The sequence below is a fragment of the Culicoides brevitarsis genome, chromosome 1, assembly GCF_036172545.1.
Source record: "Culicoides brevitarsis isolate CSIRO-B50_1 chromosome 1, AGI_CSIRO_Cbre_v1, whole genome shotgun sequence".
NCBI lineage: Eukaryota > Metazoa > Arthropoda > Insecta > Diptera > Ceratopogonidae > Culicoides > Culicoides brevitarsis.
Window position 1 is genome coordinate 463,849 of NC_087085.1, and position 16,918 is coordinate 480,766.

General features: G+C 26.8%; 2 protein-coding genes across 2 annotated transcripts in view; both read left to right on the forward strand.

The window, feature by feature from the left end:
* Window positions 1-1,019: 1,019 nt before the first annotated feature.
* On the forward strand, window positions 1,020-2,379 carry LOC134828166 (all trans-polyprenyl-diphosphate synthase PDSS2-like). Its single transcript, XM_063841158.1, has 2 exons — window positions 1,020-1,198; window positions 1,263-2,379. Exons 1-2 carry the CDS (start codon window positions 1,020-1,022, stop codon window positions 2,377-2,379), a joined length of 1,296 nt encoding a protein of 431 aa, XP_063697228.1.
* Window positions 2,380-5,818: 3,439 nt separating this feature from the next.
* LOC134827696 (tubulin alpha-1 chain) overlaps window positions 5,819-16,918 on the forward strand; it is a 76,626-nt gene continuing 65,526 nt past the window's right edge. Inside the window, exon 1 of the mRNA XM_063840460.1 lies at window positions 5,819-5,830. The gene's annotated coding sequence lies outside the window, so the exon portion shown is untranslated. The remainder of the gene's footprint in view (window positions 5,831-16,918) is intronic.

Sequence of the window (16,918 nt, forward strand, 5' to 3'; positions counted from 1 at the left end):
TTATTTTTAATTTAATTTAATTTAAGTAATTTTAATTTAAATTACTTTTTTTTATTAAATTCAATTATCGATTCATTTTTTTACAAAATATATTTTACTATTATTTATTTATTTATTTTATTTCTTCTTTAATTGTCTAAATATTTTTTTAAAATTTAATTAAATAAATTTAAATATTTGTAAAAATTAATTTTTAAAAATTTAAATTTGAATATTTAAAATAAATTTAAATAAAAAAATAAATAAAATTAAAAAAATTTTCATAATATAATATCGCACGCGATATGCGGAAACATTTTTAAATAAAATATAGTAAATTTAGCTAATATTTATTCAAAAACAATTTTTTTCTCTCCTCAGTCAACAAATTATAAATTCATCAAAACAGACAATCGCAAAAATTTCTTCAAACAGCTGATTTTTTTTTCGTTGAAATGTGTTAACAACCTTTAAAGAGGTCACAAACAAAGAAAAAAAGCTTCATTAAACACCAACAACAATCAACATCCCACAAAAAATCAAAAAATAATTACAATACAACGTTGCAAGTCCCATTAATAATAAATACTATTTCAAAGCTCATTGCTTTTGGCCAACACACACGAATAGTACGAGTCTTATGTAACTCATACATTTTTTTGCAATTCCTTCATTCCATAGCTTTTCGTAACATTCGCAATGTTGTCTAACCAGGCGTTCGCTGCGCGTCTTTTTCTCACGTTGAGTGCATGCGAAACGGAGATCAGCATAAGTTGAATTACCATAAACGACAAAGAGATGTACCCATCATCGGAGAAAAAAATCTTTGCATTATTAATAAAGTAACTAAAAATGAAAGTTTTTTTATATTATTGCAAAGAAACTTGTTTGTGGCTTGCCGAAAAAAAAATGCAAGATGCGAAGAAGAACGAGATTAGTTTATTGTAAAGTCAGTCGTTAGTCGTTGCGGATCGTGTTTTATTGTCGCTGCATTATAATTTATTATTTTTTTGTTTCTTCTTTAAGAATTTCGACCTAAAATGGCTTTTTTAAGACGTTGTGTGAAAAGTGGGTTAAGATATAGAAAGAATCTCGAGAGCTTTTCTGGGTTAAGTGTCGTTTTGAGTCACAGAAATTATTGCGCAGAAAAATTAGCGTTAAAATCTGAGCCAAAACACGATTGGAATCGTGCTGTGAGTGACGCCGAAAAAATCGTCGGGTAGGTTTTTGTGTTTTTTCACAAAAAAAATTAAAATTAATTTAAATTAATTTTTTTTCAAAAGATATCCAACGTCATTCCTCAGCTTACGTTGTCTATTGAGCGACGAAATTGCTAACGTGGCTCTGCATTTGCGTCAACTTGTCGGAAGTGATCATCCGTTAACGAAAACGGCAAAACACTTGGTCTACAATGGCAAAACTAACATGCAAGCATGGGGATTGATCGTTTTGCTCGTGTCGAAAGCAGCAGGTTGCAGTCCAAATATTCCCGATATGGAAATGGACAAAAGTGCGGGAGTTTTGCATTCGCAACGTGTCATCGCCGAAGTCACGGAAATGATTCGAACGTCCCATTTGTTGCATCAGGGCTTGATAAATTTGCAACCTTTGGAGAATTTCGGAAATGATTTGTCCTCTGAAAGTGACACAATTTTCGGAAACAAAATCGCCCTTTTAAGCGGAGATTATTTACTCGGAAATGCTTCGGTTGAACTCTCAAAATTACGAAATCACGAGTTGAATGCCTTAATTTCGTCAACAGGACGCGATTTAGCTGAATCTAATTTCATTGGCGATCGTGACGATCAAAATATCCCGTTGCCCTCGGATCCGAAGAAGAAATCGCCTGAATCGCAAGATGCCACGAGCGATACAAATTCCATGGATATCGACAATTTGAAGCCAATGTGTTTGAAAGGTGTCATGGGCAATCCCGAAAAGGAATGGGCAGTTCGTAATATCTTGAGTGCGGGAGGTTTGCTTGGAAAAGGATGTCAAGGCGCACTAATGGTTGCCGGTTTGGACGAAGATATGCAAAAACAAGGGTATCTCTTTGGAAAAAATCTTGCGTTGGCATGGCAAGCTTGTATAGATTTGGAGCCTTTTAAACAAGAAACAATTCCCGCGAAGATGCAATTTAGTCTTGTAAGTGCCCCGGTTCTTTTTCACTTGGATCATGATCATAGTTTGTATGAGGAGATTAGAAAGGGACACAAAAGTGTCGATAATATCAACTTTGAATATGTTCACAGCGAGGTAAGAAAGGGGCCTGGATTGGAAATGACTCGGAATTTAGGAAGAAAATACTGTGAAGCGGCGATGAAAGTTTTGAGTAAATTGGAAAATACTGATGCTCGAGTCGCGTTGGAGAATATTATTTTGGCAATGCATGACATGTGAAATATAAGTAGATTTTAAGAATTTTTTATATTTTTTGGCAACTGGTGTGATATTTATAATTGAATTTAAACGGAATTTAATGAATATTTTTTAACAAAATGACTTGTTTTAATTTTTTTCGAAGGTACACGTTAACTTCGTTCTACAAAAATAAATTTTTCTTCTTGCTTCTTGACTCTTGTCAACTCCCGAAAGTATGTAAAGAAGTTTCTGCTAAAATTAATTAATTAAACATTTTTAGATAATTTTTAAGGTTTCACAAATTTTTTCATATTTTAATATTTTTTTGAAAAACTGTAGAAAATTTTTTAAAATTAATAATTTATTTATTTTGATTTAATTTATAAACTTTCAAACCAAAATCAAAAATTATTTTAATAATAATTAAATAATTATTTTTAAAATTCACATAATATAGTTATTAATAATTTTAAAAAATCATATAGATACAAAAAACAATTTTAAAAAAATTGAAAAATTTTTTTGAGAAAATTTAGAAAATTATTAATATTCAGAATATTTTAAAAAAATAATAAATGATTTATTTTAACAAAAATCAAAAAAATTAGTTAAAATTTACAAAAAAAAAGTTAAAATGTTCTTAAAATAAAAAAGTTTAAAAAAATTTACAGAATAAGAAATTATTTTTTGAGAGTCTTCATTTGAACTTTCAAAATTTCATACAAATTTTGACATACAATAACTCAAGTTATTTTCCTAAGATTTTTCTGAAAATTTCTTTAATGTATCAGAATCAGCTATAAGAATGTTTCTGAACAATAATTTTGATGAAAATGTTAGAAAATCTGTGAAAAATTAAGAAAATGTAATGTAAGCTTCATTGCATACCTCAAGGGCATAAAAATTAATTAAAAAAAAAATAAATTAATTGCATACTTTCGGGTGTTGATTTTTGCTTTAAAAAACAAAAAAAAAAATAATGTCTGAACAAAATCTTCAACTCCCCTATATAAATTTATAGATAGCCACGTGTAAATCACTCGTGCCAAAAATTTTGTCCCAAAATCCTTTACGATTGTACTGAAAATAAAAAGTTGTCTGCCGAGGTAGAGATAAAAAGGACCTTTATTACAAGCATGAGTGAGCTAAATATCAATTACCCGCATCTCCATCGTTTTTTACACACGCAAAAAGTTAACCAGTCCCTTCCGTTTACTTTGTCTTGAATTATTTTTTGTGTTGGAAAATCCATCAACAACACGTGAACCGTGATTGAATTTTGATTTTTTTTTGTCCTTTACTTACAGAGCCAAAAAATTAGATGAAGGCAATAAATTTTCACACAAAATATTTTTCCTCGTTAATGGAATTTACGATGCGAAATTTAATTATTGCGTTAAAAAATGTTGGATGATAGGATGAACTCAGCGTGAAACATTCCAACAAAGGCAGCTAGAAAAACTAAATATTTAATGAAACTTTGACACCCTTTTCGCAAAATTCCCTCCCGCATGCTTTATTATTAATAAATAAATTTTTAAAATAAATAAGCAATCAAAACAAATTTATTTGCCAGAAAATTTTAACAGCGATTTTATTAATATTTAGCGTTGTGCGTATGGCGCGCAATAACATCATAATAATAAAAGTCAATTAAAAAGTTTGCCAGCATTAAAAAGTCCTCTTGTCGAGTTTTTAACGACGAAACGTTATCTCAATTAACCAGACACTCAAGCAGATTTATATATTTTAAAATTTTAGTCTATTTAGCTTTTCATTCGAGAATAATTCACACAATTCTCGTCATTTTTTGAATGTTTCGCCGAATGACTGACAGTAACTTGCAACAAGGCGCGTAATTGTTGTCCTATAAATTCCGCGTTGTTTTTTGGATGCTATGCTCATTCATTAACGTGCTTAAAATATTTTTGTTCGTCTTTTGTGAAACGAAGCAGCGATGATGATTAAATTTCTCTCCACTGGCTTTCAATTGAATTACTTAATTTTGTTCATTATTCTCAGTTTGCTATTCTGTTCTGAGTATTAAAGAAGACGAGTTGCTTTTGTCGTTTTCTGTGAAAAGTAGTGAAAATTGGTTTTTAAATGAAAATTTTAAAGTAGAAAATTTGAAAAATCATTTTTTATGCATTTTTATTGAACTTTGAGTAATTTCTATAATTTAATTTTATTAATTTTTAATTTAAAAAAAAATAATTTTATTTATTTTTTATTAAAAAAAAAGTTTGATTTCTTATTAATTTTTTAGTAAAAAAATAATTTTAATTAGGTATAAAATATATTTATTAATGAAAAAAAAACTTAAAAGTGTCTAAATTTTTTAAAAAATATTTAAGATTTTTTTTTTTAAATATTTCAGAATCTTATAAAATTTTATACAAAACAAAATATTTATTTATAATTCATTTAAGTTTTAAATTAATTATTTTTTTTTTCATTTATTTTTATTCAAATTTTATTTATTTTCTAATTTAGAAAATCTTATATTTTTTTTGAATTTTTAAAATTTTCTCAAATTTTATAATTTTTTTTTAGAAAAACTTAGATTGCGATTTACAGTTTTTTAAATCAAAAAATTAAAAAAAAATTATTATGAATAAATTTCAAAAATAAAAATTAATAATAAAAAAAAATTAAATAAATTAATAAATTTTTCAATTATTTTATTTTTTTTCTTTTATTTTATTTATTTTTTAATATTAAAAATTTAAATTTAATCTATTTGGAAAAAAATAAATATTTTTTAAAATTTTTTAAAAATAATTATTTTTCGAATTTATGTGCAGCTTTTAAAATTTTAAATCCAATTTTCGATAAATTTCTCATATTTACCCAGAAATATCATTACACAAAATAATTTCTTGCAACACGATGATGTAAGCACATTTTCGCATTGTCGGTAATAATAATCGCATTTTCCTGCACTTCCTTTGTTATCATCTTTTCAAGCAAATTCAATTCAATATTTTCCCAATCCTTTTCCATTATTAAATTTTGTGTTTACCGAGTCCCTTTCGATAGAACGAAAATCATTAAATTCCATGTGTTTAAAGTAAACATTGTATCAATTTTGCCACAATTTGCTTGATTTACTTTGTTACAAAACTCCGACATTCGTGACAAAAAAAATTTTGTGTTTATATAAATCATAAGACGTTTTGAGCCATTTCACACAAAATCCTTCGCCATTCAGTCAGCAATAATTCAACTGTGTGTGTGTGCTCGAAATGTTGAGTAAAAAGATTGATTTCCTGTTTTTCTTTACATCTGTAATAGTTGCTTGTGTTCGCTCGCCAAACAATAGAAAAAAATGTTCACATCACAATTGAAACCATTTATTTCTCGTCCATTCATCGGTTTTTTTTGCTCTGTTTGCCTCAAGGGTCTGTCGAAGCACAGAAAAAATGTAATTTTCATGGATTTAATCCGGTTTTCATCGAGATCATTGACACACTGAGAGGAAAAATCAATCACGGAACTGAAACTAGCGATGAAACGGGCAATTATTCATTTTTTTTCTTCGACAATAAAAATAACCTTGTCCCTGATACCGATACGATCGATTTTTTTCGTCTATTAATTCTCCATTACTCGCAAAAACGAAAAAAAAAATTTTTTTCCCTTTCTTCGAACATTTAATAAAAAAGGTAATTTAGCAGAATCACTAATCCGTGCGATACGAGACGAAAAAAAAGCATTTGTGTAAGTATGCTAAGCAGTTGGCAGAGAGCAGTGTCAAAGTATTTAGCATTGATATAGGTCTCGGTCTGACATGAATGAAATTTATTTGAGCCACGAAACGAGAGAACGAGAAAATTTTACGCAAATTTGACTTTTAAAGCGGAGTCTGGGTAAGTCATAAAAAAATAATACAATAAAAAAACCCTCATTTTGCTCGTTTTTCGTCTCACTATATCGATAAAATTTGAATGAATTTCCGGCAAGAAAGAGGGAAATTTTCTGTCAACCCATAACCAGAGACTAAAAGCACCTATTCAAGCATAACCAAATGCCGAAGATAAATAAAAGCGATAAAATATGGAGAAGAAATGAAGACGAAGAAGAGAGAAAAAGAGCAAATCTTTTCTATCAATCAACCGTAAAATGATTGTTAATAACGACTTTTTACCTGAGCTACGCCGGAAAACTTTCCAAAAAAAAACATGCGGAAATTTGAAGTCAATTGTACAAAAAAAAAATGGAGACGATTTTTTATAAAAGTGGCCAATTTTTTTTGTCGATGAGATTTTTAGCTTGCCCATTGAAGTGTAATATAATAAGGGTATCCATGGCAAATAAAACTTTCGTAAATAAACTTTTCTTTTCAAGGCAATTATTTGAGAAGAAAAAAAGAAGGAAGTAGAATAGAACGTTGATTACAATCGCAGCGAAGTGAAATTTAAACTCAAACTTGAATTTGAAAGGAAATAAAGTTATTTTTATGACCAGGAAAGGAAAAGAATGAAAAGAAAAGTTTTTTTTGTAGACTTTTTTGCATTAAAATGGCACGCGAATCAATAAAAATTATATTATTTAAAGGAAAAATTGCATATTTAGCTTTGGTCGTTATTTATTTTTCATAAAGTTTTTTCTTTTGTCGTTTTTTTCATTAAGGTATTTAACAATGAAAATCGATTTTTGAATCGGAAAAAATATTTAATGGAAAAATATGAAGAAGTCGTCATTGAAGAAAAATTACTTTTTTATAATATTTATTTTCAAAAAAAAATTTTTTTTTTTTCATTTTTTCATTTTAAATTTTAAATTATTCTTAATTTAATTTTAAATTCTTTTTTTTTAATTTAATTTTTTAATTATCATTTTTTTCATTACCTAATTATTTTTTTTAAATTTAATTCTCTATTTTTATTTTCAAATAAGGAATTGTTTTAAAATTGTATTTTAATTTATATTTAAATTGAATAATTTAATTAATTTTAAAAAATTATTATTTTATTTTAAAATTTAAATATAATTAATTAAAAATAATTCAAAAAAATTTTAAAAATTATTTTTTAACCAATTTTTTTTTAACAAATAAAAAATGTTTTAAATTTAATTCTGAATTTATTTAAATTTTATTTTAAAATTTTAATTATTTTTGTTTAAAATTATTTTTTAAAAATTTAATAATAATTAATTTTTTTTAAAAAAAAAGTTCAACTTTTTGTAAAATATTTTAAGAATATCATATCAATTTTGATTTTTTTTTTTTTGAAAATTATTTTTTATTCTTTTTTTTATTTATTCTGATTTCAATTATTTAAAATTAAAAATATTTATTAATATTTACTCAAAAATATCCTTTTTTAATCTCTCAAATGTGAAATTTTCTCTCAATACTCAAATCCAAATTGAAAAATGCTCTTAACTTCCATCTCACTCACATTACAAAATTTATCGATAACCACAAAACAGTTGACTCGTTCCATTAATTGCTTTTTCCAAACTCAGAGCAATTTCGATGCAGATTAAATGTCAAAATCTCAAAGGATTTTCAAAGCATTTCGCATCAAAAGCATCTGAAATTCATTAAATCTCAAAACTGACACAAATAACAGCCAATAAAATAGCAAGAAAACAAGTCATCGAACGTCACATGCGATGATGTCAAAAACAAACAACAAGAACAAATAAATACGAGTTTTGGTTGAAAATGTTTCATATGGCGAGAAATGCGAAACACAAGACACACACTCAGCGGTATCAAAGTGCCGTCATCGATATTTTGTAGTTGTCATTTGATGTCCTCTTCTAAAAAGAAAAAAAAATTCTAAAAAAAAAAATGAAAAATCAGAAAAATTATTTTCGTACGTGGCTTGTTAAGAGTCGCTTGCAGTTTATTTTTTTTCGTCTCAAAATCACAACAAGCACTGCGTTTGTTATTATTTTTGTCTCTCCATGTCCGTTTTTCGTTCACGTTTTCCTTTGTTTTGTTGATTTTGTCGCAACTAAATTTTGTTTGTTCAAAAAAAATTTTTTTTTTTTCATTTTCACAAAAAAACGAGACAAAACCAGAAATTTATGGTTGATGGTTAACAGAAAAGTCTTCTGCCATAAATCAAAATCCACTTTATTAAAACAAATTAAGTCAGATCCAGGTACGTTGCTTCGTTGCTAATCACTATCGTGTTTGGCCAAAAGCAATCTTTTACGTCAGAGACTTTTCTTCTGTGCATGTTTCACGTTTGGAGTTTTCATAAACAGACGCAGTCAAAAGCAAAACTCTTTGGCCATGTTTTATCTAATTTCATATAAATCACCTGCGGCGAAGACTTATACGAATGACGACGACACGACGAAGAAGAAGGATATGAAATTATTTCTAGCACACACTAATTTTTGGTCTTTCGCACAAACACACACACACAAGATTTATCATATTCATTTATTTTCATTGCAGAAGTGTGTCCAACTGGTTTTTCCTCGAGCAGACATGTTGCGTTCGTGTCGTCATTGTCTTGCATGAGAATTTTCGTTTGGCAGAGATGGAATTATTCGTAGTTGGTTAGTTCATAAAATAATTTTTTTTCGCTTTTTGGAAAATTTTTAAATGTGCATTGGGACAAAATAATTAATTTTGCATTGGGCATCAGAATTTCTAATGAGCAATAGGTCAAAAAATTTAAATTTGTTTGCGCATTATTTTTCTTATAAAATTTGAGATCATTAGATGTAAAAAGAATTAAAAAGAATTAAATATGCATTAGGGTAAACTTTTTTGGTTAAAAAAATTGATTTAGGATGCATTTTCTTTTTATTTTGGGATAATTAGATGAAACAATATGCATTGAGATACAACTCAAATATTCCTTAACATGAAAGTTTGCAATATTCAGTGGGAAAAAAATAAAATTTTGCATTGGGACAAAAAATTTTTAATATTGAATAAAAAAAAGTCAAAACCAAAAAAAATGCATTGGGATGAAACTTTAAAAATGTGTTTTGGGGCAAAATTATTAAAATGTGCATTGGGCATTTTTCAAAAAATCCGTAAAATTAAAGAAAATTGAAGGTGAATGAGAAATATTTCAATATCAATTCCATCTCTGCCTTCTGAGAAGGAGAAACGAGTATCATGTTGTCCTTTATCCTGCTTTATGCGTTGTACACTTTTGCCAAATTGCAATGTTTATGACTCCGAAACTATTTTCATGTTGAATTAGTCCCACGGGAGACATCTATAAGTTAAATTTCCTTTGAAGACTCGTTCGAAGATAGCTTCGGTGCAGTCACTCATAAAACTTTTGCACACAAAATTTACATTTCAGCTCGAAACTAAACCAAAAACTCTGTGCGGTAAATTATTTTGTCCGACATTTATTTGCGTAACTAAGCAAATACCTTCGAACATCGTCTATTTGGGTGTCGTCGTCGTCTCACATAACAATTTGAAATTTCCCTCAGGTGACATTCCAGATCGAAGCGGGACAACGACGACGACGCCAAATTAGAAGAAAACACGGAACACGAAAGACAACACCCAGAAGAGACAATTAAAATTTAATTGTTTATCACATCATTCCATGACAACAACGAAGAGTGACATTGAGCTGGCGAAGTAGATTATATCATTTTATTCCATTTCTCATCCAACATCATCAGCAAGACAATCTCTCGCAAAAGAAACGGTTGTTGATCGATTTTCACATAAAAAATGGCAATTTCAATAAAAATGAAAATGATACATTCGCATCCAATGGGAAAATGTTTGATAGACAATCACTTTGGAATTTATTGCTTGCACTCTTCTTGCATGTGTCACAATACTGTCTCGCAACTCCCATAAATTTATGTCGGAAAAAAGGGAAAATAATTGCTTCATCATAATAAAAATACAAATACAAGAATATGAAAAAGCAGAGCGAAAACAGAGACGAAAGAAAGGAATAAAAAAATAATAAAAAGCGACAGACAATACAAGAAACACTTAATTTTATGATGATTTGATTTAAAGTAATTAATAGAGTTTTATGGGGTGACAAAATATAATGGAATTTGAAAAATGGATGCAAAGAAGATTTCAAGGATTTTCGTTAAAATATTAGATTTTATGTAAGTTGAAAATTTTTTTTGAATTTTTAAAATTTTTAATCAATTAATTACATTAATTAATTTTCAAAAAAACATTTTTTTGAAAACAGAAATTTAAAAAATTTAATTTTTTTTTAAAATTATTTTAATTTAATTTAATTAATTATTTTTTTTATTAATTAAATTTAATTTAACTTATAAAATAAAAAAAAAATAAGTAATTTAATTATTTAAAAATAACTTTTAACTTAAAACTAACTTTTTTCTATAAATTTTTTAAAATTAAAAAAAAATAATTTATTTTTATTTTATTTTATTTTTTAATTATTTGTAAGAAATCAGTGCCAAAATTGTTAAAATTAAAAAATATTTTTTAAAAAATTTTCTAATTTTTTTAACGAAAAATTAATTTTTATAATAAATTTATAATTAATCAAATTTTAAAAAAATAACCAGAAATATCTTTAAATTATCAAAACTAAAAATTAGTAAAATTCCATTTTAAATATTTGAAAAACAAAAAAAAAAGTAAAAACAGATGGAGCAAAATAAAGTTTTTCTCTTCAAAAATATATTCTTCGTTTGTTATTTCACATGAGAAAATACAATATCTTCTGAGAAAAACGTCTACAAACATCTAAATTCACGGAAAATAATTTAATTTAGTTATTTTTCTTGAATAATTCCGTCGAATGATCAAAAACCAATCAACATATCAATAATCATAACATCAGGCACGAAGCAAAATTTTAATTTAAAAGCAAAATCCTATTAGAAAAATTAATTCACTTCATAAAGTTTCGTTTACCTGCTGCCATGCCATCGTAAGCCTCAATCAAAACCATTTATGCCAATAATCTCCAAAGCTTTATTCAATTACATTCTTCAAATATGTACTTGCTCCGTCGTCTTCTCCTTTCTCCGTGATGGAAATGGAAGTGTAAGTGCATGTGTAAATATCTGAAATTCCTTTTTACTTTTTTTTTTTTTTGAAGTTCACTTGTGTTCATCTTCGACACAAGAAGGTAACGACATACTCACCGCACACACGAAATTAAATCTAATATACTGCTACTTGCCTCACATATCGCATACATATTAAATACCTTCTTGGCTCCTCTTACCTTTTATCTTGTCTTCTTCATGTATTTTTCTCTCAAGTAGGCATTTTACCTTCAAGGGTTGCGTTCGCATACACACGTAAAGTGGAATTAAAATGCCGATTTAGCAAATTCTGCCTGTTTTGATGCACGACGACGACGAAGCTCTTTCCCGTACATTAATTGAAAATATTTTCCATCAACAGCTTCTGTAGTACGAAGCAGGACAAAGTCTTTTAATATAATATTTTCAAGTGTTCAGACGATTTAATATTGAATCAATAAGTTAGTATGTGAGGCCATACAACACAGCATGCCGCATATGAAACTAGATAGAGAACGTGATGAAAATTCCAGTCTTGCAACTCTTTTCATAAAATAATAAAAAATAATTTCTGCTGAATATTAAACTTTTTTTTTCATGTTGTTTTTTTTCGTTGCTATTCACAGATTTTATCGATGAACAAGAAAACTTTTCAATTGAATGGCAGATTTCGAATACAGCAAGAAAAAAAACAGGGAGTCCTTGAAAGTATGATGATGCATTATTATTATCATTTTAAACACACGTTCCGGCGATATATCTAACGCAAGCATCCTCCAAATATCATTAAAAAGTTTTTTCTATTACCATTCAATCAACGTGGATTGCCGAAAAATACAGAAAATTGATTTGAGTTATGGGGAAGAAAAAAAGGACATTAGTGCATTTTTAGATAATAAACTTTCAATTTTTTCTGCTCTTGAAGCTCTTCAAGTTTCTCAGCTTTCAGTTTTTAGTTCTTGAAGTCTTTCAGTTCTTCAGATTTCTCAGCTTTTAATATTTTTAGCTTTTCAAATCTCTTAACTTTTTATTTTTTTACAGACAGACTTGTTAATTATTTCCCATTTCCGCAAAATAATTTCTAAAAAAATATGAAAAAAAAATCCTGATGATATATAGATCGAACAATTCCGCATGAAAGTGCCCTAAAATGACTGTTGAACATGTGTGTCTGTTTGCTCTGTTCTCATTCTCTTTCATGAAGCCAAACCGATAAATTATTGCTGAATTTTTTCCACTAATTTCGTGTGTGTAATAAATTTTCCTCCCGTTTTTTTCTATAAAATAATAATCATATTCAACACACACACAACTCGCAGCTCGACACGATTGTTGAACTCTCCTTGACGCTTGTCTAAGCAAGAAAAGCAATAAAACTATAAAATTAACGTGCTGTTAAAATGCGAGCATTACGTATTAAGCATAATAATGATATGTGCAAAATGTGCCAAATTCTCACTCTTTTTTTTATTTCGTCGTTTAACAGTTTTTTCTTTATTTTTGACTCTCTGGGATGTCAAGAAACGTAAATCTCTGTAACGTTTATTGTTATTGTTTCAGGTTTAATTGCAAAAAATGGCGAAATGTGACATAATCCAGAAACGCTAATTAATTCAGAGACAGACAATGGTTGCCCTATTTTTGTTCGCGTTCGAGGAAAATATTCGCTTGGAAAATTGTTAAATTTATTGGCTCGTTACATGCATGCTCCGCTATAATAATATTGCTCATCCGACACATTTAGCCTTTTGTGTGTTTTGTTTTATTGATATGATAGTGAGATACTAATGGTGGGAAAATTTACTTACACACATCCCGTGTAGAGAGAGATTTTGTGTCGACGATCATTTTCTATTAGCAAAAACTTTATTCTGGCAAGCTTTTGTGTATGTTGGCTTATGCTCTGTGGTTTGAAAATTCCTGAATTTTTCCTTTGAAAAAGTTTAAAAAAATTACAATAAAAATTATTTTAAAAAATAAATTTAAAATTTTAGATTTAAAAATTTAATCTGCAAAAATTAATTTATTAAATAATTAACTTCAATTAATTAATTTATTTATTAATTTTTAATTATTTTAATTAATAATTAAATAAATATTGAAAAAATAATAATTAGTAATCTTTTTTCTTAAGTTGAACTTAAAATTTTCTTAAGTCAAATTAAAAAATCTTAAGTTTTTCTTTTTTTTTACTTTAAAAACTATAATTTTTTCCAAAATTTGATCAAAAAGCTAAAACTTTATGAATTCTTCTTAAAAATAAATTTAATTCGAAAAATTTTACATTTTTTATTCAAGTCAAGTTTAAAAAATTTGAGTTTAAGTCTCATAATTCTTTAAGTCAAAACTTATAAAATTTCTTATGAAATTTATGCATGTAAGAATTAAATCTGAAGATAAAAATTAATCGAGAGACTTAGATTTTACTCTTATATAGTACTTTAACTTAAGCTGAACTTAAGCTTTTGACTTAACAATAAGTTTTGTAACGCTATAACTCAAAATCTATTTTATAAATTACTTTGAAGTTTTTTGAAAATAGTTCTAAAAAGCTAAAAGAAGGTTTATGAGTGAAAAAAATTCAAAAAATTAAGTTAAAAATTATGAAAAATCGCAAATTTCAAATGTGAGCTTCATTGCATACTTTAAAGTGTCAATTTTTTCACAAAATTCGAAAATTAGTAAAATTTTCCCATTTTTCAACCACAAGGAAGCAGCTTGCTGCATCGATTCATACGTAATAATAATAATAGTTTAAACACATAATAATATATTGCCTTCGATATATTAAAAGGCAAGTGTCTCTGTGGAAAGCTGGGAAAATAGTGCAAAAAGCGACCGACCTATTAAATACCAATAGAAAATAAATTGTTGTCGTCTCCCATAAATACGTCGCACAAAATTGATATGGCGATGTAAAAACACATTTTGACATTAAATTGTCGACAACGATTGAATAAAGGCTCCGCTTTTTACGTGAATTTCAGGTCATCTCCATAAATAAGGGCGGCAATTAATCCGAATCGAGCATATGATGTTGGCGATGGATAAGAGCGCAATAAATTCGGTTAGAAGTAAAAACATGTTTACTGCAAATTTGAATGAGAATCGAAGGTGCGATGAATAGAAATCGATTTCGCGTTGACAAGTTTCGTCACTTACCTTCTGCGTGATTTTCGGAAATTTTCTGTGATGAAATAAATTTTTTTGCCATTTTTCATTTTCATTTCAGTAAAATGACAATTTCCTGTTTTGCTGAGAAAATTTTGTGAGGTATTTTTGTTATTTATTGTTTTTCTTTTTTTTTTGTTTCTGCTACAAAATGAAGAAAATATGAAATTCCTTAAATTTATTTTTTTTATTCTATTTTTCATGCACTTTAGTACTTTAGAGGACTTTAAAAAGAAATATTAAATTAAATTAAATATAATTTCTGATAAATTTTTCTTTTAAAAGGAATTTTTTGTAATCAGAGGTTCAATTTTAAATATTTTTTATTTAAAAATAATTTTTAAAAATTTTGTTGTAAAATTATTATGAAAATTTTGAATAATAAATTTTTTTATCAATTAAAATTAAAAAATATTTAAAAATTTATTTAATTTATTTATTTAAAAATTTAAATAGGTATTCAAAAAAATTAAATTATTTCAAATAAAAAAAAACGATTAAAAAAATATTTTTTAAATATTTATTTTAAATTTATTTATTTAATTAAATTTATTTAAATTAATTATTTTTTTAAATTTAGTTATTTAATTTTTATGGAAAAAAATAAAATAATTTAAAAATTTAAAAAATATTCAAAAATTAAATGTTTAAATAAAAATCGTAAAAGCGCTTTAAAAAAAATTCAACTTCTACTTTGAAGTCACAAAATTTTCGTCTCACATATGAACTCATGCAACAAAAAAGACTCACGTGAACACAATGAAAGGGAAAAATAACAATATTTTACCTTTTATTCATTCATATATGTGCGAAAAAAGTAGGTTAATGTTTATTTATTTGTGAGTCATGCTCCCTTTTCTCCCGCTTTCTTGAAAAATTTTTCGAATAGAAATAAATAAAATATTTTCAGGCAAATTTTTGTATGAATTATTACGACAAAAACGACGCAAAATATTTTGTTTATTTCCTGTTTACTCGAAAAATTCGCTTTAAATTCCGCGAAAGGTCAAACTGAACCACAGACAATCTTTTTACAATTGAATTAAGCTTCATAAAGGTAGGTTAGTGATGCGGAAAATATTTATGATAAGCCAATTACTTGCAGAAGCACAAATTTCCTTCCGTCGACTGATTTACCGCAAAAAAGAACAAAAAAAGGAAAAAAGTTTATCTGAAATCTCGAGACAAAGTTCACCGAAAGACATTAAAGTTCAATTTTTTTGCAGTGACAGCAGAAAAAGTGTTTTCTTCCTTGCCACTTATGGTTTGAGCCCATTTTTTATTTATATTTCCATAAATAAACCGACACCGGTAGGCATATTTTAAGTATATTAGCTGGCAGAGTGCAAAAAAAGTAACATCAAAGATTCAAATACTCACATGGAACAAACATCAAAAAAAAAAATGAACGACGAAGAGAAAGGAAGCAAAACTCATTGCAATATGCATGAGTTCATGAGTTTTGTTGCAAAAAGTATCTTTGCGAACGAGGGTGAAAAGTGCATGCCTCGAAGGTGCTTCTTTTAAAAAAAAATTCAATGGAGAAGTTGTCGTAACATGAACGACTGAACTTTGTACGCTAATTTAATTTTTTATGAATGAAACACTTTCCAAGTCCAGAAGGTGTTTGGATAAAAGTGCAACAAATGTGCGCACAAAGTAAACAGAGTTAAAGATATGAGTTAATTTGTGTGTTCGTTAAGAGACTTCATTCTCGATTAATTTTTATGTTTGAAGTCGGCGGATGGAAATTAACCCATTTGAAGGGATATTTTTTCTATTTTCTTTCTGTTTAAAGCTAAAATATTCAAATATGATTAAAGATTTTACAAGCGAAAAAATGATTTTTATTTTTAACAGATATTTTTAAAAAGACATTTTAGATATTTTTGCGATAAATTAATTAATAATATTACGTTAAATTTGGGAAATTTTGTTCAAAATTTTTGAAAATTATTTTAAAAGATTTTTTAAAAATATTTTAATAATTATTTTAATTTAATTTTTTTGATTTAATTTTTTTTTTACAAAATTTCAAATATTTTTTTTAAGCTTTTGACGTTTTTCGAAAAAATATTCATAAATTTTTTTTTAAGGTACCTTTTGTCTAAAAAAGTAATTTTTTCTCAAAAACTCTTTTATTTTTTTTCATTATTTAAATAATTAATTAAAATAAAAATTAATTAAAAATTTTCTAAAATTTCAATTCAAAAATTTTCCGTTAAAAATTTAAAAATAATTTTCTCACAAATAAAAACTTTAAAAACATTAAACATGAACAAATTGAAACGAAAAATACCTGTTACTGCCAACAAAAATCTCCTTTTCCATGAAAAAATTTTTAATTGACAATCTTACTTTTAACATTATGTCCAATTAAAGTTTTTCCTCATTAGCATTTAGAACGTTCTCCTTTCCTTCCCTTATAGAT